The sequence below is a fragment of the Microcaecilia unicolor genome, chromosome 2 (assembly GCF_901765095.1).
Source record: "Microcaecilia unicolor chromosome 2, aMicUni1.1, whole genome shotgun sequence".
NCBI lineage: Eukaryota > Metazoa > Chordata > Amphibia > Gymnophiona > Siphonopidae > Microcaecilia > Microcaecilia unicolor.
This window is the reverse complement of record NC_044032.1, coordinates 451087214-451113222: the sequence shown is the minus strand read 5'-3', so window position 1 is coordinate 451113222 and position 26009 is coordinate 451087214. Positions and strand designations below refer to the sequence as shown.

Below are 26009 nucleotides of genomic sequence, written 5' to 3'. Positions count from 1 at the left end.
ATCAACTAAGCATATTTAATATAGTGCGCCTAAATCTAGGCACCACTTATAGAATATACTTAGTCGGCACTGATTTCCACATCACGCGCCCCCCCCCCCCCCCCCCCCGCCTGCGAGATGACACCTCCCCCCCCTGGCAAAATGACACCCCCCTCGGGTGCACGCCGCTGGGGGGGGGGTGCCGTGGCACGCGCCTGTGGGCTCCGACTTCACTAACTTCGCTCGTTCGCTGCAGCTCCCTCTGCCCCGGAACAGAAAGTAACCTGTTCCGGGGCAGAGGGAGCTGCAGTGAACGAGCGAAGTTAGCAAAGTCGGAGCCCACAGGCGCGCGCCGCGCCACCCCCCAGTGGCGTGCACCCAGGGCGGACCGCCCCCCCGCGGTATGCCACTGGGGGGAGAGGTGAAAGGAGGGAAGAAGTAAATTTGCGACTCACCAGAGATAAATATCTGAAGACCTCCAGACTCAACCAACCCACAAAGCTCAAATTCAGAAAAGAACTGAAAATCTACCTTTTCAAAAAATTCTATAGTACAAATCTACCTCATCAAAACCCTTCAGAAAACCACAAAAACTACTGACCTATCTCTATCAATGTCCCATTTCTACAAACCTACCTCACCAAAATTCTTTAGAAAAAAACTAACACATAAATTATAGTCCTACCTCCTTCAGATCATGGGGAACTGGGATCGATTCCCACTGCAGCTCCTTGTGACTCTGGGCAAGTCACTTAACCCTCCATTGCCCCTGGTACAAATAAGTACCAGTATATACTATGTAAATCACTTTGAACATAGTTGCAAAAGTCACAGAAAGGCAGTATATCAAGTCCCAAGTCCCTTCCCTTCACTTCAAAACATCCCCTTAGAAAATTCTAAAGACTGTCGATATCCTCTCCATGTCAGATCAGTTAAATACTAATGTAACTGTCAACCAAAATGTAAATTGAAATCCACTTTGAGCCGAAAACTTGTTTTTGGATAACAGTGGGATACAAGAAAGCATAAATAAATAAACTCCACTTGCTGGAGATAGTTAAAAACATTTCTCTCTTGGCATCCAGTCCAGCTCCTCAGTATTTTCTACCTCCACCTGCTGGTTGATGGACACAACTATCTGACAGGTTCTGGAATAGTGGGAAGCTACCTAATAGAAGAGATGTTTGGAGGAGACAGGAGACCTTGCAATGTGATTCTTTTTTTTTAAAGTCATGATTAATAATTCACGCATTAATTGCAGAGTTAACTGAGATTAACATGGAGCCCTAACAGAAACAGAGAAAATTATGGCAGATAAAGACTGTGGTGTCCTATCCGGTATGCCTATTTACACCCTCTACTTCTCTACTGTATCTTCCTCTCCTTAAGAGGTCCTATACCATCCACTTTATCTTTCTATCCCTATAAGATCCTACATGCTTGTCCCACGCGTTCTTGAATTCAGATACAGTCTTTGTTTCCACCACCAATATTGGGAGGCTGGTTCATGCATCCATCATCCTTTCTGTAAAAAACTATTTCCTTAGGTTACTCCTGAGTGTGTCCACTTTCACCTTCATCCTATGAGCCTCTTTCCCGAGCTTCCTTTCAATTCAAAGTAGCCTGAATTTATGACATAGAGGTATTTAAGTGTCTTATCTCCCCTCCCCCCTCGTCCATATTGAGATCTTTTAAGTCTGTCCCCAACGTTGAGTAGCCACTCTCTGGACCAACTCCATCCTGTTTTTATCTTTTTAAGGTGCAGTCTTCAGAACTGTGCACAATACTCTAAATAAGGTCTCACCGGAGATTTTATACAGAGGCACTATCACCTCCTTTCCCTACTGGTCATTCCTCTCCTTATTTACCCAAGAATCCTTCTGGCTTTTGTTGTCGCCTTTTCTAGCTGTTTGGCCACTTCAAGATCGTCAGATATGATCACACCCAAGCCCTGCTGCTCTTTTGTGCAAAGCAGTATTTCGCCTCCTATACTGTACCGTTTTGCAGTCCAAATGCATGACCCTGCATTTTTAGCATTAGGTCTCTTAGCTGCCAACTTCTGGACCATTCTTCAAGCTTTGGCAGGTCCCTCTTCATGTTATCCACACCACTGGGTAACCTTGGGTATGTCTACTCTATTGCAGAATTCAGTATCATCTGCGAAGAGGCAAACGTTACCACACAGCAGGGGCGTAGCCAGACCTTGCTGGGAGCGGGGGCCACAGCCCTAGGTGGGGGGGGGGGGCACTGTTTAGCCCCCCTCCCGCCGCCGCCCCCCCCAGCCGCCACATTGAACCCCCCGACGATCCCCTTGACACGCACACTTGACTGGCATAGCCCTGAGCCATGTGTGTGTAGTTCTTCTCTGGCTGCAGGCTCCTTGATTGCTTTGCTTCCATGCACCTGTGTCTGCTCTCTCTCTGCCTGGCTTCCAGGGTCCTTGATTGCTTTGCTTCCACGCACCTGTGTATGCTCTCTCTGCCTGGCTTCCCTTGCTTCTCTCCTATTGGCTTCCGGTTCCTCCTTCCCTGCTCTTGCCCTATGGCTGTGCTCCTTATCCTTGCTGTACCTGCTGATGTCAGACGCCAGCACTTTATCAGCTGAGCACTTCCTGGACTCCATGCTTCGGCTTCTACTTTGGTAGGTGTTACTTGCTCCGTAGTGTGCTTCTTCTCTACTTTGTCCCTCGTTGCTGACTTTGCCTGTACCTGGATTATTCTCTTACCTGCTGCCTGCCTACTGACTTTGCCTGTACCTGGATTACTTTCTTGACCTGCTGCCTGCCTATTGACTTTACCTGTGGCTGGATTACTCTCTTGCCTCCTGCCTGCCTACTGACTTTTGCCTGTACCTGGATTACTCTCTTGACCTGCTGCCTGCCTTTTCACTTTGCCTGTATCTGGATCACTCTCTTGCCTGCTGCCTGTCTGGCCATTATGTTCTCCACCCCCGCTTCCTGCTCCGTCTCGTAAGTCCTGCAGGCCGCCCGCGCCTAGGGGCTCAACCTTTGGGGAATGGCGGTCAGCGCAGGTGAAACCCGGGTTTATCCAGCCGCCAAGCAGAACCTGGTCTGAGTACCGGGCTCAGCAGCGCTCTACTTGGTAAAAGAACTCACAAGTCTGACAGTATAGTGTGGAACTGAAAAGGGAACATATATGTGGGAGGAGCATGGTTGGGATGTGGGAGTATCTTACAGAATACTATCAGATGTGCATATTGATTGACAAATCTAGGTACCTCTCCTACGTCTGCAATTGACTTGGTGTACCAATGCAGATATGTGCTAGTATTCTGTAATGGCATCAGGGTGCCCTCATGCCATTATAGAATTGGCGCTTGCCCCACTGCATTGGGATGCCAAAAAGGAGCTGCCATACTATCTATGAAACACTGATAGACTTCAACCTTAGTGGAAAGCAATGAGCCTAATATTTGATGGTTATTGCACATCAGATATTGTAAAAAGTCATTAAAATGTTACAAACCTATTCAAACACTGAAATGCATCATTAAATAACAAGAGCGGTTCACCATTCATGTAGAAAGTGGGATAGTAGACGTGTAATAGGTTTATAGGTAAGTATAACCAAACTAGTGTCCTTTTTGTGAAAATAATGGAGGCTTACAGGTCAAAGAATGGAAGAGAGATCCTGCTGTCTACCGTGGGCTTAAATGGAGATGAAAAACAGCAGGGATCCTTTAAAAGTATCTTTAAAAAGAAGGCTTTAAATTAGGAGATTGAGTAAATATTTTTAAAGGTGTGTTTAAAAGTGGAATATAAATGAGGTGGAAAATATGAAAAAGCTTTGATGAAAAATCAGAGAGAATGTTTGTGTTACAAAGCAGGAGTATATTTTTGAGCCTGAGGGGTCCTTTTACTTAGGTGCGCTGAAAAATGGCTTGCGGTAATGTAGGCGTGGGTTTTGGGCGTGCTCCGGTCCATTTTTCAGCGTGCCTGTAAAAAAGGCCTTTTGAAATTTTTTGCCGAAAATGGATGTGCGGCAAAATGAAAATTGGGGCGCGTCCATTTTGAGTCTGAGACCTTACCGCCAGCTATTGACCTAGAGGTAAAGTCTCACGTTGTAACTGGGTGGTAAAGACTTATGTGCGTCAAATGCACACATCCGATACACATGTCCAAAAATAAAATTTATTTTTCGGACGCACGCCAAATATGAAATTACCATAAGAGCCAAGCGGTAACTCCATTTTGACGTGCGTTGGGTGCACGTAGACACTTAAGTGGCTTAGTATAATGGTCCCTCAGTGTTTCAGGAGAGGAATGTGCATATGTGTATATACTGTGTGAATCCATCTATGCTACAATTGAAGGTGCTATGAAGTAACTTCTTAGTATCTTTTTTATTCTTGGCACAAATAATCTGCTTTCCCAACAACCAGCATTCAATGAAAAATTGAATATCTGCTTATTTCCCCTCTCTTGGCTTAGTCAGAGCAAACTTGCCTTTGCCGCAGCTTAGAATCTCTAAAACTAGGAAAAGTTGCTGATTTGCTAAGTCATTGCCCCACTGATAAAGAATAGTCATATCAAACCAAGTCCTACATAGACAAATACTGGAATATGATGCAACATTATTGCTCAAAGGTGTTTTACATCCGGCCGCTTGAGCTACAACATTATCATAGAACGTTCTAAATTCTAGGACACAGGAAGACTCTGGAACCCCAAAATACTGAGGGCCCTGTTTACAAAGGCGCACTAGCATTTTTAGCACACGCTAAAAATTAGCATGCCTTAACCGTGTAGACACCCATAATATTCCTATGGGCGTTTACACGGTTAGCGCACGCTAATTTTTAGTGCTAGCATGCCTTTGTAAACAGGGTCCTGTACAACACTATTTTTACAACACTGATCATGGAGATTCATGCCAGCAATTAAGAACTTGAGTCTCCAGATTCATACATAGGGGATGCAGTTTGTAAAGCAGGTTTTACAAGCATAAGAGGGCTCTTATAAAATTGCAATGCTAACTACATGTGTACATGTATGCGGGCCAAATTGATGCACAGTTATACATATGGGACTATATTCTATAAATGGTGCCTAAAAAAATTGCTTAGAGCTACTCTATAAACCACGCTTATAGTTAGACATTGTTTATAGAATAGTGCTTAGTGCTGAGAACCATGACTATATTTAGGTGCAGCAATAAAACAGAAGAACACCAACCCTTGCAGTCACACAAATGAGTCAAACACAGTGAGGCCCAGGCCCGCCCACCCAAGCGCCACACAACTGCAGCAGCAGCCAGCGCAGCAGCCTAGCGTGATGGCAGAGACGACACGGCACCCGCGGCGCTCTGGCAGCTGATCACTCCTCTCCACATACAGGCTCTGATTTCAGGTCCGCCCAACACCCAAGCGCACACACACAGCCTAGCGTAGCGTAGGTCACACCCGCGCTCAGGCTCAGATCATCGATGATCGATATCATTGATCCCATCAGATTCAGGCCACCTACCTTCGGGAGAGAGGCAGAGAGTGCGTCCACAGATTCCATCCTCCTACACGGAAGCAGAAGCGGACCCGGACTTGGCTGACAGTGGCTGTGCACGGCGGCGTGCTCGCAGCCTCGCTCTCGCTCCGCTTGCCTACTCCGCTTGCTCGTGACATGGTCTGAGGGAGGGCAGGCTAAAAAAATAGGTGCACATGGCCACATGCACACACGCAGGGTTGTGCGAGCCTCAGCCTGACCCTGCCCTCCCTGGAAAGGTGGTCTTTGAAAGTTCGAATTGAAGAGATCATTCGAGAATCGGATCGGACTCCAGTTCCTTCCTGTCTCGGTCTCGGCCCCAGGTAACTTTACTGCCAGTGCCAAGCAGCAGCAGGTAATAAAATTGTAAATGCTTTTTGTTTTTTTTTACATCATAATTTTATTATCATGTAATTTTTTTTCTTAAATTAAGCTAGCTGGGGCCTGGTGGGCACTATTAAAATTTTTTTCACATTAAGTAAGTGGTTTATGTTGATGCAGGGCAGCTGTTGGGCAGAATACTTAGAAATCCATCATCAAGTGAATTCTAAGGCATTATTTTGTAGCATCCCAAGAAACACTACTCATGTCTCTCTCTATATCTATCTATCTATCTATCTATCTATCTATCTATCTATAGTGCCCACCCATATTAGCTCTGGGCCCACCCAAAATGTCAGGTCTGGCTACGCCACTGCAGTGAGGGTGACAAATGATTGAACAGCAAACAATGTCCAAAGTATTGTAGCTGCTTAAGAACTGTGCTGTGACTGGAACAGAAAACCTGTTGCACCAACTCTATATAGAACCAAAGGGCAAAGGAAAAGATAAAGGACATCATATGTATTTTTAACAGAGGCTAGCTAGGAATTCCATACATCCAATAGAAGACTCCTGAGGAAAGCCATTTTGGGCTGAAACACGATGTGTTGAGACTCGGATGTTGCAAATAAAGCTACAATATATCGGACATCGTCTGCTGTTCAATCATTTGTCACCCTCACTGTGTTTGACTACATTTAGATGGGACCATTTATGCCAATGAAAACCTGGTATAAATCCCCATGCATAAATTAAGCATGGATCCCACTAATTCTTAACAAAGCGCATAAATGTTAGGCACACCCTGACCCACTTATGCCTCTCCCTGGAACCACACCCCCTCTTTGGATCTGTGCACTAGGATTTATGTGCACCTGTTTATAGAATACGCCGAAAAAGATATGCGTGTAAATTCTAATTATTGCCAATAAGGGCTGATAATTACTTATTGCCCAATTATTGGCGCTGATTGGCTCATAAATCAATTAAGTTGAGTGCACAAATTGGATGTTCGTGAAAATTTGGGCAGGCAACTGAAAGCATCATATATAGAATCCGGGGGGGGGGGGGGGGAGTGTTGCGCATAGTTGTTTCTAGGGATGTATATACATAGAGTACATGCACGCATTTACAGCTTTAAGGAGCAGGTGTTCAATTGTGTGAAAGCATTTATGTGCTACTTGGGGCCATTGTAGGAATATTTTATAAAGGCTTGAACCAGCTTATGCTGCCTTTGTAAAACACGTGCCTTTTTGAACTTTCACTTAAATATTCTGTTGTAACATGACTATCATATTGTACATGGGTCTGATTCACAAAAGGATTTTCCCAGTTTTGGTACTACTTTTATAAAGGATACCCGAGGAATTACCCGAGAGCAATATAACATTGGCACCGCTCCAGCTGAAGTATATGCCATCTAGGTAGTGCATTTATGATGTGGGATGGGGTGGGGAGAGGGGGTGAAATGAAAAAAGGAGGATTAATGGCATGGAAATTAGTTGAAAGTTTATTCATATTGTAAGAAGGAAGCATTTAATAGAAGATTGGGAAATCCAAGTAAAGTTAATTAATGTATGTGGAGCTGCTGGGTATAAAATTAAAAGACAATGAACAATTGGCAAGTGGCCTGTATTTATGATTTGAATTACTAGTTTCTTTGTGGTTTTAGATACTTGTGTGCGAGACCTCCACAAGCCGAGGTGAGGCCTTGTTGACACCACAGGTCTCACTGGAATACATATGATGAATAACTAAATATATTTGATGAAATTTGGGCAGCTAGTTCGGCACTGACTGGCAACATAGATGGTAAGGCCATTTGAAGGTCACTCATTAACTAGTAGTTTGTAATTATTTTTGATCGGTTGATATTGAAATAAAGCTGTGGCCAAGTTTTCTTCCATGAAAGATGGTAGTTGTGTGGTTTAATTTGAAAGTGTGTATGGAAGTGGATACGAGTGCCAATGTTATGGATTATTCGCATATAAACCCAGTTGTATATATATATAAAAGGCAAGATGACAAGTACTTTCAAAGAACTCGATGGTAGGTATGTTCAGGAGAAGAGTGTGAGACACAAAAACAGGAGACAAACCTCTGCAGAATCGACAAGTGAAGTAATAGCAGTAAAAATGGTCCAAGAAAGGAGGAACGGAACAGTCAATAATGCTTATAAAGTTTATTGAAAAGGACCCTACTTGGCCAATTTTCAGCAACTGCCTGCATCAGGGGTCATCATATTCTTCAAAATAAAATAAAGTAAAGTAATCACAAATAGCAAGCGATAGGATTATCACTTCGGAAGAGCATTTTTCTCTCTTTATGTGATTACTAGTAAAAAAGGCTCGTTTCTGACACAAATGAAATGGGCGCTAGCAAGGATTTCCTCGGAGTGTGTAAGTTTGAAAGAGTATACAGTATGTGAGAGTGACTGTGTGTGTGAGAGAGAGTGAATGTGTGAGTGTGTGTGTGTGAGAGAGAGAGTGAGTCTGGGTGCGAGTGCTTATGTGAGACACAGTGTGAGAGAGAGAGTGTTTCACACAGATGCAGTGTGTGCGAGAGAGAAAGTGTGTGAGAGACACAGACTCTCTGTGAGACTGAGTGTATGAGACCAAGAGAGTGTGTGAGTGACTGTGTGACACATGGTGTGTGAGAGACAGTGTGTGAGAGTGAGAGAAAGACATTGACTGAGAGAGAGAGAGAGAGAGAGAGAGAGAGAGAGAGTGTGTGAGAGAGAGAGAGTGTGTGTGTGACAGAGATACCTCCCCCCCCTCTCTCTCTGGTGTCTGAGCGTTATTGTGCAGGATGCTGAGCTCTGGCTGTGCTTCAAGGAACTGACCAATCCTATTTAATAGAATGCACCTCCAACATTCTGATGCTGAGAAACCTTGTGTGGTTGGTCACTTCTGCTTGTGACGAACCCGGAAGTACGTGATGTCAATTCAGGAATGGATACAGAGAGCAGGAATGCCTCAGCCATGTAGCCAGCTTCAGAATGTTGGAGGTGCGTTTTATTATATAGGACTATATTTTATTTTGAAGAATCTGATGACCCCTGATGCAGGCAGTTGCAGAAACCTGGCCAAGTTGGGTCTTTCTTCAATAAACTTTTTAAGCATTACTGGTGATTCCTCCTTCCATGGACCACCTATTCCATGCTCATTTATGTGCTACTTGGGGCCATTGTAGGAATATTTTATAAAGGCATGAACCAGCTTATGCCTTATGAGTACTTCAGCTGCGTACATTCATACAAGTTCCCAAGTTCGTGTGAATGAATGCTGCTGTATTTTAGCTCCAATTTTGGTTACTTTTGTGATTCTATCTTATAAATACACATAAGACACCTGCTTCACCTAGCAATTACCCTCCATGTACCTATGGGAAAAATGCTTCGTGCATCTGGCATTGTAGTCACAAGCTAGCAAACTGTTATGGCCATGCACAAACTCTACCAGGGCTGCATGCCCTAAGAACATGCCTTGAAACATCAGTAAGTTTTACAGGTTTGCAATACCCCAGCATGTGCTTCAATATTTGCTTCATCAATGTCTGGAGACAGAGCACAGTAACAATGTGAAAAATTAATAGCAACCAATGTTTCCACTAAGCAGCTTTGAGATGCATGGGAATCCTCCACCAGTATTCCTGCCATTGGGGGAGGTGGTATGCTATTGTGCTTTCAATTGCGAGGGACAGGCAGAAATATCATAGTACCTCCCCCACTGACAAGAATGCCGGTACAGAACCCCCATATAAATCTGAAACAGGTTAGCAGGAACATTCATTGCAAACCAGCAAACTGACTTGATAGGAACTACGTCACGACAGCCCCATTTAAGAAACAGAAATATTTCACTCTTATGGTGCAGAGTTCTACTAGCTAGCCATACTGGTGCTAGAGAAAAAAGGTTGTGATGTGTTCTATTTGGCCAACATAAAAAGTATCTAAAGATATTGTATTGATGTTCTCAAGACCACACATCCTGTAAGCCTCTTTAGGGGATCTTTTACAAAGGCGTGCTGGCATTTTTAGTGAAAGGTAGAGACGCCCATAGGCGTCTCTGTTGTTTAGTGCATGCTTATTTTTAGCATGCACTAAAAACACTAGCACGCCTTTGTAAAAGGGGCCCTAGATGAAGTAAAGACTTTTGTTGTTTCAGAGGCTCATGTACATCATCAACTTTGGATAATTCTTCCATTGTTCTTTGTCTTACTGCTGTTGAGTAGGTACCAACAAATAGCAAGTCCATTTTGGTAAAGGAGAAAAAAATGAGCTTTTTTGCTTAGGAAAGGAGAAAAAAAGTGGGATGAGTTGTGGGTATTTCAGAAAAGAAGGTTGAAAGGGAGATGAGAAGAAAGATGACTCACAGGAAAATGGGAGGGACAGGGAATGGTATAATGGAAGGGTAGTAGGATTGGAGAAGGGGGTATAATGAATGATGGAGAAGCTGGACGAAGTGTGATGGAGATATAGTGTGAGCTGGAAGTGATGGAGCAAGTCCAGGTGTGATGGATGGGCAGAGATAGCTGGTGATGAAGCAGTAGGTGACATGTGAGATGGAAGGTAGATGAGGAACAATCTAGGAGCAGGGATAGGTGTGATGCAGATGGAGGGTGGTCATATTTGCCTACCATAGACTTCAAAACAATTACTGTCATTAATCATAAATGATAAGCTAGATTATTGTATGTTAATATCCAGTGGCGTACCTAGGGTAGTTGACACCCGGGGCCGGTCATTTTTTAACACCCCCCTCCAAAATCCAGTACTAGGCATACCAAGAATACAAAACACTCAGGACCTATAGAGCAATTCTACCATACCATAAGCAGTCATTTCTATGAGTCACACATGGAAAAATAAATCTTAAACACTACAGTGAGCACTAGAACATCAATTCACCTATTGTAAAACGAAACCAGACAGATAGTACAGATCGTCAATCCTGCACAGTCAATGCCAACTGAAAGTCATGTCTTTTTCACAAACACAGATACACCCTAATCCACTATAGAACAAGTAATCATAAACTTTCTATTTAGGCAAAGATTAAACTGAACCCCCAAGATGCCAGACTCTACATACAATGCAACACCACAGAAACCGAAAATGTCCCCTAGTACTGTGCAAAATATAAAAGCAGCAGATGTAAATTTGGAAAAAAAAAAAACTAACAAATACCAATCACCACTTTACAAATTAACAAATAGAAATAAAACAAAAATAGAAAATAAAATACCATTTTATTGGACTAATACATTTAGCTGTCAGAGGCCAAAACCTTCTTCCTCAGGTCAATACAGTATAGTGTGTTACAGTGTCCTAACCTGACCTGAGGAAGGGGGTTTTGTTCTCCGAAAGTTAGTCAAAATGTATTAAAATTAGTCCAATAAAAAGATTACCTTATTTACATGTTCTATTATAAACATTTATTAACACAGCTACAATACTACTTTATCCTAAAGCAAAAAAAACAAAAATATATATTTTATTTACAGTTTGTTGTCTCTGGTTTCTGCTTTCCTCATCTTCTTTTCACTGTCTTCCTTCCATCCAGCATCTGTCTTCGTTCTTTCTCTGCCATCCAGTGTCTGCCCTCTCTGCTGTCCCCTCCATCCAATGTCTGCCCTCTCTCCCTGCCCCTTCCATTCACTGTCTGCCTTCTCTCTCCCCCTTCCATTCACTTTCTGCCCTCCCTCTCTCCCCCCCATCCATCCAAGGTCTGCCCTCCCTCACCCCCCCATCCATTAAGGGTCTGCCCTCCCTCTCCCCCCATCCATCCATCCATCCATCCATCGTCTGTCCCCTCTCTCTCTCTGCCCTTTTTTCAGTCCCCTGTTCCAGCCCTCTTATCCCACCTGCCCCTAGTTCTAGCCCCAGCCCACATCTCCCACTTGCTCTCCCTTTTCAGCCCCACTATCCCACCAGTCCGCAGTTTCAGCCCCAGCCCTTTTCTCTCACCAGTCCCGAGCTTCAGCCCCAGCCACTTCTCCCTGTCCCCTTTTCAGCCCCCAGTCCCCCCAGCTTCAGCCTCTGCCCCTTTTCAGCCCCCAGTTCCAGTACTAGCCCCCTTATCCCACCTACCCTCCTTTTCAGCCCCCAGTTCCAGCCCCCTTCATCCACATGCCTTGCATTAGGGACCCCTTTTCAGCCCCAGACCCATTTTCCCACCAGCCCCAGGCATGGCTCCCATTTTCTCGCATGGCCCCTTCCCCACCCCCTTTCTCCCCACCCGTCCCCTTCTCCCATCTGAGATCCCCCTCCCCACCCCAGTCCCCTTCTCCCCTCTTCTTCCATAAGACCCACCTCCCCACGTCCCCTTCTCCCATCTGAGACCCCCCTCCCCACATCCCCTTCTCCCATCTGAGACCCCCACCCCTTCTCCCCAGCCCAGTCCCCTTCTCCCCTCTTCTCCCATCTGAGACCCCCTCCCCATGTCCCCTTCTCCCATCTGAGACGCTCAGTCCCCTTCTCCCCTCTTCTCCCATCTGAGACCCCCCCTCCCCAAGTCTCCTTCTCCCATCTGAGACCCCCACCCCCCTTCTCCCCAGCCTAGTCCCCTTCTCCCCTCCCATCTGAGACACCCCTCCCCACGTCCTCTTCTCCCATCTGAGACCCCCCACCCCCTTCTCCCCAGCCCAGTCCCCTTCTCCCCTCTTCTCCCATCTGAGACCCCCCTCCCCACGTCCCCTTCTCCCATCTGTGGCCCCCCTCTTAAGTCCCCTTCTCCCATCTGAAACCCTCCTCGCCCATCTAAGCCCCCCCCCCAATTCGACCCACCTACCACCTTCGACGACAGCCCTCGTCTCCTGCCTCCATCCGGGGCTTTTAAAAAAATTCTGAAAAGCAGCATGGCAGGCAGCGCTTCGTGTCTGCCCTGCCTGCTTGTAAAAGAAAGCGGCAAATCTCCTCGTCGACGTCGTGACGTCACGTCGGGTATTCCCTCACTGGGTCCCGCCCCCCGCGAGGGCGGGACCCAGTGAGGGAAGACCCAACGCGACGTCGTGACGTCGATGAGGAGGTTTGCCGGCGCTTTCTTTTACAAGCAGGCAGGGCAGACGCGAAGCGCTGCCTGCCTTGCTGCTTTTCAGATTTTTTTTAAAGGCACAGGATGGAGAGGAGACGAGGGCTGACTGCAGTCAGCAGCGGAGCACCCCCCACCCACTGACACCCGGGGCGGACCGCCCCCACCGCCCCCCCCCCCCTTGGTACGCCACTGTTAATATCTTAGTTGCATTAATGCAATGTAATGCACATTATTTAGGGGCCCTTTTACAAAGCAGCAGTAAGTCCATTTGCTTACCGCACGTTAACCCAGAACTATCGCTATCCCAATGTGGCCACCAGCAGTAGTTCCACCTCAAGTGTGCACCATTTCCATCATGCTGGAAAATTTTTTAAATTTTATAATGTGGCGCTAACCTGGCAGTAATTGGGCATCACCACATGCTGCCTGGCTACTGCTGGATTACCGCGGGAGCCCTTACAGCTACCTCAATGGGTGGCAGTAAGTGCTCCCCCTGCATGGCCATGCGGTAAGAGTAATCTTACTGCATGGTCATTTTTTTAGGGGCTTTTTACCCGCTGTGGTAAAAAGTGCCCTGATGCGTGGGAAAAATGGCCCTTTTTCCTGCAGCTTTGTAAAAGGACCCCTTAATGTTAGATATGTTATTGTCATTGGGCCAATTATACTTAGAGGGTAATTCTATAAGGGGGTGCCTAGTTTTGGGCACTAGGAAATTACCTATTTCAAGCCTATTCCATAAATAAAAGTAGGCACTTATTTTTCTTTTTAGAGTACAAGTGTAAGTGGCCAAAAATGCATAAATGTTTAGGTGCAAGAACTTACATTGGCCCTACTGCTTGTGTAAATGCCTGGATCTAGGTGTATTTGACAACATGCATAAATTATAATATTCTATAATTCTCTTGTGTACCTGTACACTCTGCCCACGTTCCTCCTAAACACTCACCTGCAAGGTATGCATATCTGTTGGTATTATATAAGGGGCCATTTATATGTAAATCACTAGTATACTGTGTTCTTAGGCTTCCACAAATGACATCATGATTGTTGCAATTGTCCAGGTCTTGTTGCATCTGAGTAAGTGGCGCCAACGTTTCAGCTATCATGCAATGTCTTTCATCAGGATATGCTGTGAACTTTGCAGTTTGTCTTTCTATATCGTGGGTTCTCAAACCTGATTGGCTGGGGTTTGAGATGGGTGGTTTCCTCAGGAAGGAAGGAGATTTTGGCAGGAAATTGTGGCGGGAAAGTCCATTGGTCACAAATTTGGATTTTGGAGGGAAAGTTTGTTTTACATTCTGGTGAGAATTAGGCTGGAATTTCATTGAGACAGTTCAGCCTCTGGAGGAGGAGGAATTTCTGTAGGTCATAGTCTAAAACTTTGAAAGGGGAGAAGATGTTTGTCCTTGGCACCCTTCCTTTTTGCGCTAAATTTGTTTTGAATGAGCAGTTGCCATGCTTTGTTTAGGATAAGCCCTTTGTCTTCATTGAAGTTATGAGGGTGTCTCTTTGATTCATCTTGGCCACCAACAATTTTCTTTCTACAAGATGGCTGAAACATTGGTTCTACTTATTCAGATATAGAATGCTGCTATTTGCATACACTCTGGCCACCTAAAACTAGGCAGCTCCTTATAGAGTTACCTCGCGAGTGTATAACTCACATTAACGGATGTTCATTTTTATTTATAGCATATAAGTAGTGACATAGCTTAGGTTGCCTCACACCATTAGTAAATTTCAACTGATTTTACTGAGAAAGTAGACCATTATGGAAAATCCAGTTTGAAGCAAGAAATGAGATTTGAAGTTTGACTTGAAAGTGGACTCTGGGCAGCCTCACAGATGCTACGTGGCTCTTTACCACAAGATAGGGGTCAGGAGAGACTGAGAGAGGAGGTTTGAGAACGAGGAGCAGTTCTGTTTGTGTTAATCTGAAACTTATCATTTAAATTTGCCTCTATACCTGAGAACTGGAGAGTAACCAACATGAGACCAATATTCAAAGTAGTTAAAACAAAAGCAGACTGACAAACTGCACAAGGACCTTACCAGACTGGAGATGTGGGTGGTAAAATGGCGAATGAAATTTACTATGGAAAAGTGCAAGGTGATACATATATGGAAAAATAATCCTAACTTTACTTATATAACACTAGATTCCATATTGGGAGTCACCACACAGGACAAGGATCTTGGGTTCATTACGGACAATACATTGAAACCTGGAAAACAAACCAGCAGATCGGTATAATATCCAAAAAACTTTATTGAAGATACCGTATGTAAGATAATTGCCTGGCACAGGCCGTGTTTCGCCCAACAATAGGGCTGCATCAGGGGCTAATCTGTATCTTTCTTAAATAAGAACGGTGCAATGTCGGCAAGTGCTCGGTAAATCGTCTGCTATCATAGCAGACGATTTACCGAGCACTTGCCAACATTGCACCGTTCTTATTTAAGAAAGATACAGATTAGCCCCTGACGCAGCCCTTTTGTTGGGCGAAACACGGCCTGTGTCGGGCAATTATCTTACATACGGTATCTTCAATAAAGTTTTTTGGATATTATACCGATCTGCTGGTTTGTTTTCCATGTTGGATTTTGCAGATCGTTTGCCTTGTTGTTTTCTGGGACCCCAATACATTGAAACCTTCAGCTGAGTGTGCAGTAGCAGTCAAAAAAAACCAAATGAACAAATAATAAAAACCCCCAAAGCAAATAGAATGCTAGGGATTATCCAGAAAGGACTAGACATTAAAAGAGAGAATATGATAATGCCTGTTTATAGAGCCATAGTGCAAGGTAAAATTATGTATCATACCTGATAATTTTCTTTCCATTAATCATAGCTGATCAATCCATAGACTGGTGGGTTGTGTCCATCTACCAGCAGGTGGAGATAGAGAGCAATCCTTTTGCCTCCCTATATGTGGTCATGTGCTGCTGGAAACTCCTCAGTATGTCGATATCCAAGCTCCATCCGCAGGACTCAGCACTTAGAGAATTACACCCACAAAGGGACACTCTGCCCAGCTCACCACCGGCGAAACGGGGGAGGGGAATTAACCCAGTTCATCCCCACACAAGTGGGGGAGGGGAATCCGTCCAGCTCATCCCCGCGGAGCGGGGGAGGGACACCACACCCGCCGATGCGGGGGGATCTGGCTTATCCTGCAACCGCAACCGCGGGAGGAGCTGACTGACCCTAACACCGCCGAAGCGGGAGGGGTACAAAGCTGCCCTACAGCCGCACAAAGCGGGAGGGAGCGCCGGCAGAATTTAAGTCTCAATCCAGCCACGTAAAACGGAGGGGAGAGGAATGCAGCAGCTCACTGTAACACAAACTCGTCTCAACTCTTGAAGAATCCAATTGAAAAAACTTGAACACGAAGTCCTCCTGAACAGGAACTGAAGACTAAACTTGAACCTGAAATGCAACCAGAATATAAACAGTACAGATATCTGGGAGGGGCTATGGATTGATCAGCTATGATTAATGGAAAGAAAATTATCAGGTATGATACATAATTTTACCTTCCATATCATAATGCTGATCAATCCATAGACTGGTGGGATGTACCGAAGCAGTACTCACCCAGGGCGGGACATTGAAATCCCTGACCGCAACACTGAAGCTCCAAACCGGGCCTCCGCCCGAGCAGCCACAGTCAAGCGGTAATGTCTGGAGAAGGTATGGGCCGATGCCCAAGTTGCCGCCTTGCAAATCTCTTCCAAGGAGACGGACCCGGCCTCTGCCATCGAGGCCGCCTGAGCTCTAGTGGAGTGAGCCTTCAGCTGGATAGGCGGCACCTTCCCCGCAGCCACATAAGCCGCTGCAATGGCTTCCTTGACCCATCTTGCCACTGTAGGCTTAGCAGCCTGCAGACCCTTACGAGGACCTGCAAACAGGACAAACAGATGATCCGACTTCCGGAAATCATTGGTCACTTCCAAGTATCTGATGATGACTCGTCTCACATCCAGATATTTGAGAGCAGAGTATTCCTCTGGGTAGTCCTCCCTACGAAAGGAAGGGAGACAGAGCTGCTGATTCACATGGAAGCGAGAAACAATCTTGGGCAGGAAGGAAGGCACTGTGCGAATAGACACTCCTGCCTCAGTGAACTGCAGAAAGGGCTCTCGACATGAGAGTGCCTGGAGCTCGGAAACTCTTCTGGCTGAAGTGATAGCCACCAAAAAGACTGCTTTCAACGTCAGGTCTTTCAGAGATGCCCTCGACAAGGGTTCAAAAGGCGGCTTCTGCAAGGCTCTTAGCACCAGGTTGAGATTCCACGCAGGCACCACTGAGTGCAGAGGAGGGCGCAGGTGATTAACTCCCTTGAGAAAACGCACCACATCTGGCTGCGAAGCCAGGGAAGCACCCTTCAGGCGGCCCCTGAAGCAAGCCAGAACCGCTACCTGGACTTTAAGGGAACTGAGCGACAGGCCTTTCTCCAGACCTTCTTGCAGGAATGCCAACACTGAAGAAATTGGGGCAGTGAAGGGAGAAAGTGAGCCTGCTTCACACCACGCTGCAAAGGTATGCCAAACCCTGGCGTAAGCAGTAGAAGTAGAGCGCTTCCTCACTCTCAGCATAGTGGCGATGACCTTGTCTGAGAAGCCCTTCTTCCTCAGACGCTGCCGCTCAATAGCCAGGCCGTAAGACCAAAGGGGGAGGGATCCTCCATCACCACGGGACCCTGATGCAACAGGCCCTGCTCCACTGGCAGCCGCAGAGGATCGTCCACTGAGAGCCTGATCAAGTCCGCATACCAGGGACGTCTGGGCCAGTCCGGACCCACCAGGATTATCCGGCCCGGATGCTTTGCCACCCGGTCTAGCACCCTGCCCAACATGGGCCAGGGCGGGAACACATAGAGAAGCTCCTGTGTTGGCCACTGTTGGAGAAGAGCATCTACTCCCAGGGATCGAGGGTCCCGTCCTCTGCTGAAAAAGCGCGGCACTTGGCAATTGGCCGATGACGTCATCAGATCTAGGCTCGGCTGGCCCCAGCGCTTCGTGATGTCCAAGAACGCCTGAGCAGATAGCTGCCACTCTCCGGGATCCAAGGTATGGCGACTGAGAAAGTCCGCCTTGACATTCATGACTCCGGCAATGTGGGCTGCTGACAGCTGTTTCAGGTTCGCTTCTGCCCACTGGCATAGATTCACGGCCTCCTTGGCTAGAGGGGCGCTCTTGGTACCTCCCTGGCGGTTGACATAGGCCACAGCCGTGGCATTGTCCGACAGGACCCGTACTGGCTTCAACGCCAGTACTGGGAGGAACTCCAAAAGCGCCAACCGAATGGCTCTAAGTTCCAGGAGGTTGATAGACCACTTTGCCTCTGCAGGAGACCAGAGCCCCTGCACTGTCCTTCCCAAGCAGTGGGCTCCCCAGCCCGTCAAACAGGTGTCCGTCGTGACGACAATCCACTCCGGGGTCACAAGAGGCATTCCTGCAGACAACTTGTCTGTCTTCAGCCACCAGCTCAGCGCCTTGCGCACTGCTGGGTCCGAGGGAAGGCGCACAGCATAATCCTCCGACACCGGAGTCCAGCGCTGCAGCAGAGAGTGTTGTAGTGGTCTCATATGAGCCCTGGCCCAGGGCACTACTTCCATCGTGGCCGTCATAGAGCCCAACAACTGCACATAGTCCCAAGCCCGAAGAGGAGAGGCTACTAGGAACTGGTCCACCTGAGCCTGAAGTTTGACAATCCGATTGTCCGGCAGGAACACTCTGCCCACTTGGGTGTCGAATCGAACTCCCAGATACTCCAGGGACTGAGTCGGGCACAGCTGGCTCTTCTCCCAGTTGATGATCCACCCCAGGGAGCTCAAAAGAGCAATCACCCGGTCCACAGCTTTGCCGCACTCTGCATAAGAGGGGGCTCGGATCAACCAGTCGTCCAGATAAGGATGGACTTGTACTCCTTCCTTTCGCAGGAAGGCCGCGATGACCACCATTACTTTGGAGAAGGTCCGCGGAGCAGTAGCCAACCCGAACGGGAGGGCTCTGAACTGGAAGTGTCGGCCCAGGACTGTAAAACGCAGAAAGCGTTGATGAGGAGGCCAGATGGGAATATGCAAGTACGCTTCCTTGATGTCCAAGGATGCCAGGAACTCCCCTGCCTTCACTGCCGCTATAACAGAGCGGAGAGTCTCCATGCGAAAGTGCCGCACTTTCAAGGCCCGATTGACCCCTTTGAGGTCGAGGATAGGCCGGACAGAACCTCCTTTCTTTGGTACCACAAAGTAAATGGAGTAACGTCCCTTGCCAAGCTGATTTTCTGGCACCGGAACGACCGCACCCAGGCGTATCAGGTTGTCCAAGGTCTGCTGCACTGCCACAGCTTTAACCGGAGACTTGCAGGGAGAGAGTGCAAACCCGTTTCTTAAGGGTCGGCAGAACTCTAGCTTGTAGCCGTCTCTGATGACTTCCAGAACCCAAGCGTCTGAAGTTACCCTGGTCCACTCGCCCAGAAACGAGGACAGGCGTCCTCCAATCTGCACTGGGCCATGGACCAGGGCCCCGTCATTGGGTACGAGACCCTGGGGGAGGACCGGAGGGCGCACCTCCGGGACGGCGGTCTCTGCGAAAGGAATGCTGCTTGGGGGAGAAGTTCCTTTTGAAGGAAGAGGGGGCAGAGGAGCCCGCCTTGCCCGGGCGGTACCGACGGGCTTCCTGAAACCGTCCTCTGGAGTTACCGGGGCGAGCACCACTGGCCCGAGCCCTGACCTCTGGTAACCTCTTGCCCTTAGACGTGCCGAGATCGGTCACAATTTTGTCCAGCTCGACCCCAAAGAGCAGCTTGCCTTTAAAAGGCAACTTAGCCAGGTGGGACTTAGATGCGTGGTCAGCAGACCAATGCTTCAGCCAAAGCCACCGCCGCGCAGAGACTGTCTGAGCCATACCTTTAGCCGAGGCTCTCAAGACATCATACAGTAAGTCTGCCAAATAAGCCAGGCCCGATTCCAGGGCCGGCCAGTCAGCCCTCAAGGAAGGATCCGAGGGGGAAGCCCGCTGCACAATCGTCAGACACGCCCTGGCCACATAGGAGCCACAAACTGAGGCCTGCAAACTTAAAGCAGCCGCCTCGAAGGACGACCTTAAGGCCGCCTCCAATCTTCTGTCTTGGGCGTCCTTTAGGGCCGTGCCACCTTCCACCGGCAACGCCGTTTTCTTAGTCACCGCAGTGATTAAAGAATCCACGGTAGGCCAAAGAAAGGTCTCCCGTTCACTTTCAGGCAAAGGATAGAGGCGGGACATAGCCCTAGCCACTTTGAGGCTCGCTTCCGGGACATCCCATTGAGCCGAAATCAAGGTGCGCATGGCATCATGCACTTGGAAGGTTCTAGGCGGGCACTTCGTCCCCAGCATAATGGCGGAGCCAACAGGGGCTGAGGGAGAGATGTCCTCCGGAGAGGAAATCTTCAAAATGCTCATGGCCTGCATTAACAGGTTGGGCAAGTCCTCTGAGCGAAAGATCCGCGCTGCAGAGGGGTCATCCGCTCCATCCGAGCGGGAATCCGTCTCCTCCAAGGAATCCCCAAAGGACAGTTGGGAGAACTCAGATACGCTGCCCTCATCTACATCAGAGGAGACAGAGTCCTCTAAGGCCTGCAAATCCACCCGAGGGCATTTACTTCCGGGGGCCTCAACCCCTTTATCGGACAAGGGAGCAGGGGCGAGCAGCGGGGGATGGGCGTTTATGGCGGGAAAAACCGCCACACCGGAGAAAGAACCGGGACACTGACCGGCCTCCAAACTGACACCCAACAAGGGCGAATCAGACTTTAAAACCCCCGCATCCCCACTAGACGCGCACACGCGGTCCGGGGAGCGATTCTTTGCGCCCTCGCCCTCCGACACCATAGGCCACGAGGAGATCGATTGGGGAACCCCCTGCCCGCTACAAAAAGGTAAAAATTACCTGCTTCTCGCTCCGAGCTGTAACGAACCGGTGTCCCAGTGAGTAGCTGCAATAAACGTTTAAATAAACGTTGAAATAAATGCCCTTAAGGACGTCAAAAATTTATTTATTTATTTATTTTTTAACGGAGCCAGCGGGAGGGGGGAGAAAAGGAGGGACCTGGCACCACCAGGTTTGCACTTGCTCAAGAAGAGCCCTCAACCCCAGGTACTCAACAAAACCTAAAAATTAGGCTTGGAGACCTAGCCAGAGCTGCTGCTGTGTGTGACCACCACCTGCTGAGATAGAGAACATACTGAGGAGTTTCCAGCAGCACATGACCACATATAGGGAGGCAAAAGGATTGCTCTCTATCTCCACCTGCTGGTAGATGGACACAACCCACCAGTCTATGGATTGATCAACATGATGATATGGAACGACACCTTGAATATTGTGTGCAGTTCTGGTTGTCACCTTCTCAAAAAGGATATCAAGGAACTGAAAGGTACATAGAAGTGCAACAAAAGTGATAAAGGGGACAGAACACCTCTCGTATGAAGAAAGGGTGAACAAGTTAGGACTCTTCAGCTGGGTCCAGAGAAGAGAGAGGATATGAGAAAGGTTTATAAATCCATGAGTGGGATTGAACAGGTTAATAGGGAATGGTCATTTATGCCTTCAAATTGTAGCAGGACTTGGAGACACTCCATGAAACTGACAAGTAGCAAATTTCCTAGAAGAAGGTCCATAAACAATTATTAGCCAAGTAGACTTGAGAAGGCTACTCTCATCCCTAGCAGGGGGCTGCAAGGAACAAATCTATTCTTTGGGATTTGCCAGGCACTTGCTAGTGACCTGGATTGGCCTTTGTTGGAAACAGGATGCTGGGCTTGATGGATCTTTGGTCAGAGCCAGTCTGGCAAATCTTGTGTTTTTAAGCACTGCAGGGTGCTTGGGAGTACATAAAAAAATGGAGACTGGATGAGCACATGCAGCTCAGAAGAAAATAGCAACACATCATGCAAGATAACTGTAGGGGAAGGAGGGATGAAACCATGCAGACATTTGAAGGTAGGGTTAGGATTTTAAACTGGCATCGAAGCTGAACTGGCAACCACTGTAATGAAATGGGAAGGGGTGAAATTCGAGTATTCCAGCTACCCATAACCAATAAGTTTGTGATGTGGCTTCTATTTAACCACAATTTAGCATTATGCTCCTTTTCCTACCATAAAAAGAGGACTAGCATGCTCTAAATGCCAAAATGGAGGATTATTCTGGAACCACACTAGTGGCCTGTAGTAAGTCTTCAGGGCTATAGAATCTGAATAAGAAATAAAACGAGCAAACAGCACATTTTTCTACATAGTAAATCAAAAGATAAAAAAGTGTGAGTTCCAGGGGGAGATGGGATTGAGCGCATTAAGCCATGCATTGTGTACTAGATCTCTGCCATGAAGGAAAATGATGCAGCATTTCTCCTGAACCTTTCAGGGAGATGTGGCCAGCAGGCCTCAAGCCCAGAACCCCCATATTTGTAGAGGGCCCCAGATGTAGGTATTAGCATTGGCCTGTTTGGGCTAGAAGTGTGTGTGTGTGTGTGGGGGGGGGGGGGGGGGGGGGTTGATAAGGGGAAAGCATCTAAGAGAGGGGTGAGCCTGGAGGCAAAAAGGAGAGCGCTGGGATAGGGAATGTGAGAATGAGTCTAAGAAAATTTGTGCACGCCCTTGTCTGTATCATGCCAGTCTGAGTCAGTGGAGAGCAAATTGCTTACGTGGATACCTCTTCTCTCTAATTAATGCCAATCTGAATGGCAGCATAGATGAGGTGTGAGACTTGCTCACAGTTTCTCCCCCCCCCCCCCCCAAACAGCTAATGCTGATCTGAGTAAGGGGAGGGTGCAAGTGCCCCACTCCCTGCTTATCTACCTTATTCACATTAGAGTGTGCTCTCCCTCTTTGATCTCATGTGCTAGAAAAGGCATCTTAAAGTCTTTTGGCCTTAGGATTTCAAGACAGGCTAAGCTAGCACTGTAAGGAGACAGGTTAGTTGCGCATCCTGCTCAAAAGGAAACCTAATTTGCACATTAAACTACCTCTTCTGTATGCAATGAGTCAGTGACTCACTCTTTGGGAAAAAAGGACTTTAACAAAGGAAAGACTGAGAAAGGGAGAAAGGCCTCATTACTGTGTTTCCCAGCCCTAGGATTAGCTGGTTGTGGTGGCTGTCCATGCTACCAAAGTCCTCCCCTCCCCAACAACAACAAAAAAAATCCTAATATGTGACAGCACTGTACAGTGATCCATCAAGAAAAGCAGTGAGGGGATACAGGAGCATCAATCCCTGTGCTCAACACACCCAGAGAAATTCTGTCATCACAGCAGGGGATACTGAGACTGCATCTACCACCCACAATACAGGAAAGAAAGCAATCAAAGACCTTAAGGCATGACACAGGAGACAGTAAGGCAAAGACTGTTCCAATCTCTCTGACCAGAGTACCTCTCTCAGCTTTAATGCATCATAGGAGGCAGAGAGCAGAGAAAGAGCAGCATTGCCCCTCCCCGCTACTTAAGTCCTGTACAATGCCTGCTTTCTAAGGCTCTGACTCTGAGAAATAAAGGTGCACCTGCAAACAAAATTGCAAATTCCTTGGGTGTCATTCACCGCTTTTTCTCCACTTACCCGGTTGAGTGTATGCCTCTTGCTTTGGGCCATTCCGCTGGCTCGTCCTTTCTGAAATGATTCTCTGAATGAAGGTCTCACTTCATGTTCAATGATAATTCAGGCAAGATTGGGATCTTATGTTCCTGACTGTGTAACCATGCCACCACCCTAAGCCCTGCTTTGTTTGATGAGGGAGAGCAGGAGCTCTATAAAAATCCGTTTTCTGTCCCCAAAATGCTTCTATGACACAGGGATCTCTAGCAATCCTGATAGAGACTCTGCGCTAGTGCTGCTTCAGACTCCTGACAGAGAGATACAGCCACAGACGCTGGGTCCTAAGGCTCAACCGTTTACATCCCACCAGGCTGAGAAATAACCTGCCAATCAGGGCTCAGGTTCTATCAGCAAAAGAAATTAGATTTTATTTATTTATTTATTTTTACTGGCCCTCTGGAAAAGGCACATAGTCAGGCAAAACTCGTAAATTAGCCCCAAAATAGAGGCTTTGCTTCTCCATCCTGTGGACTATCCTTCCCCTTCACATTCCTGCAGAACTTTCATTTTAAAAATGTTAAATCTGGATTAAAGAGCTGGATTTTCACCAGTTTAGAATATAGTCCTGGGGTTGGCCATTCTTGCCTCTGTGCTTTGCCATCCCAACCCCTCCTTGTTTGCCTGTTTCCAGTCCCCTTTTTTTTCCTTGTCCCAGATTTAGGTGTGTTCTCAGGAATGATTGATCTTCTTTCCTATCAATGTTTGTAGTTCCTTTCTTTTCATGTTATTTGGATTATTGTAAACTGCCGAGATCTGCCCGGTATAGCGTATCTAATAAACCATAACCATAGGCACGAACTGTGCATATAAACGTTACAGAATAATAGTGCATGACTGACACCATTGGCAATTACATTCATAAGTGGTATAGATGCTATCCTATGACATATGTACCAATATTAGCGCATGTGCGAAGGCGTAAACATGCGTGATGTATGCGTGGGTCATGGGTGTCTCTCTGGAATATGTGCATAATTTATAGAATATGGGATTAATGTAACTGTTGGCACCTAATTTTGGCATGCCAATGGTGACTTTCACTAGTATTCCATAGAATCTTCGCAGCAAGATACCGTTATAGAATTGGCACTACACGCATGGCATTAAGGTGTCTAAATCTTGGTGCCAATTTATAAATCGCCAGCCTTGTGCCTACACTAGTCCTTTGATGTTTTCTTTGACCTTTCTACATTCTTTTGTTTTATTTGCTTTTCTGAAATTTCCACAGAAAAACAACAAGCACTCCACTTGCACAACAAAATACATGTTCATTACCGAGGGAAAACACACATTAAAAATAGCAAAACAAAACAAAAAAAATCTAAAGAAGTCAAATTTACAATATATGTCTCAGTCCACAATAAGAGTGATCAAGAAATAGAAATATGCAGAGATAAAGGAGAATCACAATCCCCTCTACAATTGAAATAAAGGAAAAAGAAGTTGAATGCTGATACACAAATCGTAAACAGAACCTAGAAGAGACAGGAGCATTTCTAGCATCTAGAACATTCTGTAGGTGTAATGGTTATACAAAAACATATGTATTATTCTGCTATTTTATGATATATTTACAGGGAAATTGCAAGAAAAATGTTACATCTATAGCCAACACTTTTACATGTTTAGAAAAAAGTCTTATATCTACTTTGTGTGGCTTTAGATCAGGGGGTTTTCAGCTCAGTCTTTGGGATACACTTAGCCAGTCAGGTTTTCAGGATACCCACAATGAATATGCATGAGGTAAATCTGCATACACTACCTCCATTCAATGCAAATCTATCTCATGTATATTCATTGTGGGAATCCTAAAAACCTGAGGACAGGGTTGAGAAGCCCTGCCCAAGATAAATCTGGAAAAACCATTACACTCATACCATAAATTTTGCTCTATTTAAAGTGAAAATACAATCAAAGAATCCAATTTCTATGTAGTTCTAAGGCAAAAGTGACAATCGATGTATGATATTAGGGATTGAGAACTTCCCAAAATCCCCATCAAGTTGAAATTAGATGTTTTTGCTTCCACATTCTTAACAGCTCTGGAAGTCCATAAAAAGCCTTGGGTATCTGAAAAATTTCCACAAACTATCTTTTAGCTGACAACAAAGAAGACTTGGGGAAGTTAATAAACCTTAAATTCAGCTGCCAATTAAAGTTCTCAGTCTTTTCCATTTTCTGATGTATTAAATTCTTATCCTTAATTAATTCATATGACATGCTTGAACCTTCTCCAGCTCTCTTTCCAAGGTCTCTAATCTCCACTTGTGATCTTCCAATAGTTTTCCCTGTTGCTTCATCTGAGACCCTCCCCAATTTTATCCAATCTTTGTATTACCGAATATTCTAAATTCCCAATGGCTTCCCATAGGTTAGGGTGGTGGACTTGGTCCTGGGGAACTGAGGAACTGAGTTCGATTCCCACTTCAGGCACAGGCAGCTCCTTGTGACTCTGGGCAAGTCACTTAACCCTTCATTACCCCATGTAAGCCACCTTGAGCCTGCCATGAGTGGGAAAGCGCAGGGTACAAATGTAACAAAA

General features: G+C 46.5%; 1 protein-coding gene across 1 annotated transcript in view; it reads right to left on the bottom strand.

Annotated features, from left to right (window-relative positions):
* LOC115462551 (dynactin subunit 1-like) overlaps positions 1–23506 on the bottom strand; it is a 277665-nt gene extending 254159 nt beyond the window's left edge. Inside the window, exon 1 of the mRNA XM_030192544.1 lies at positions 23432–23506. Within this exon, the coding sequence (XP_030048404.1) occupies positions 23432–23464 (33 nt within the window). The 5' untranslated portion in view covers positions 23465–23506. The remainder of the gene's footprint in view (positions 1–23431) is intronic.
* Positions 23507–26009: the final 2503 nt, after the last annotated feature.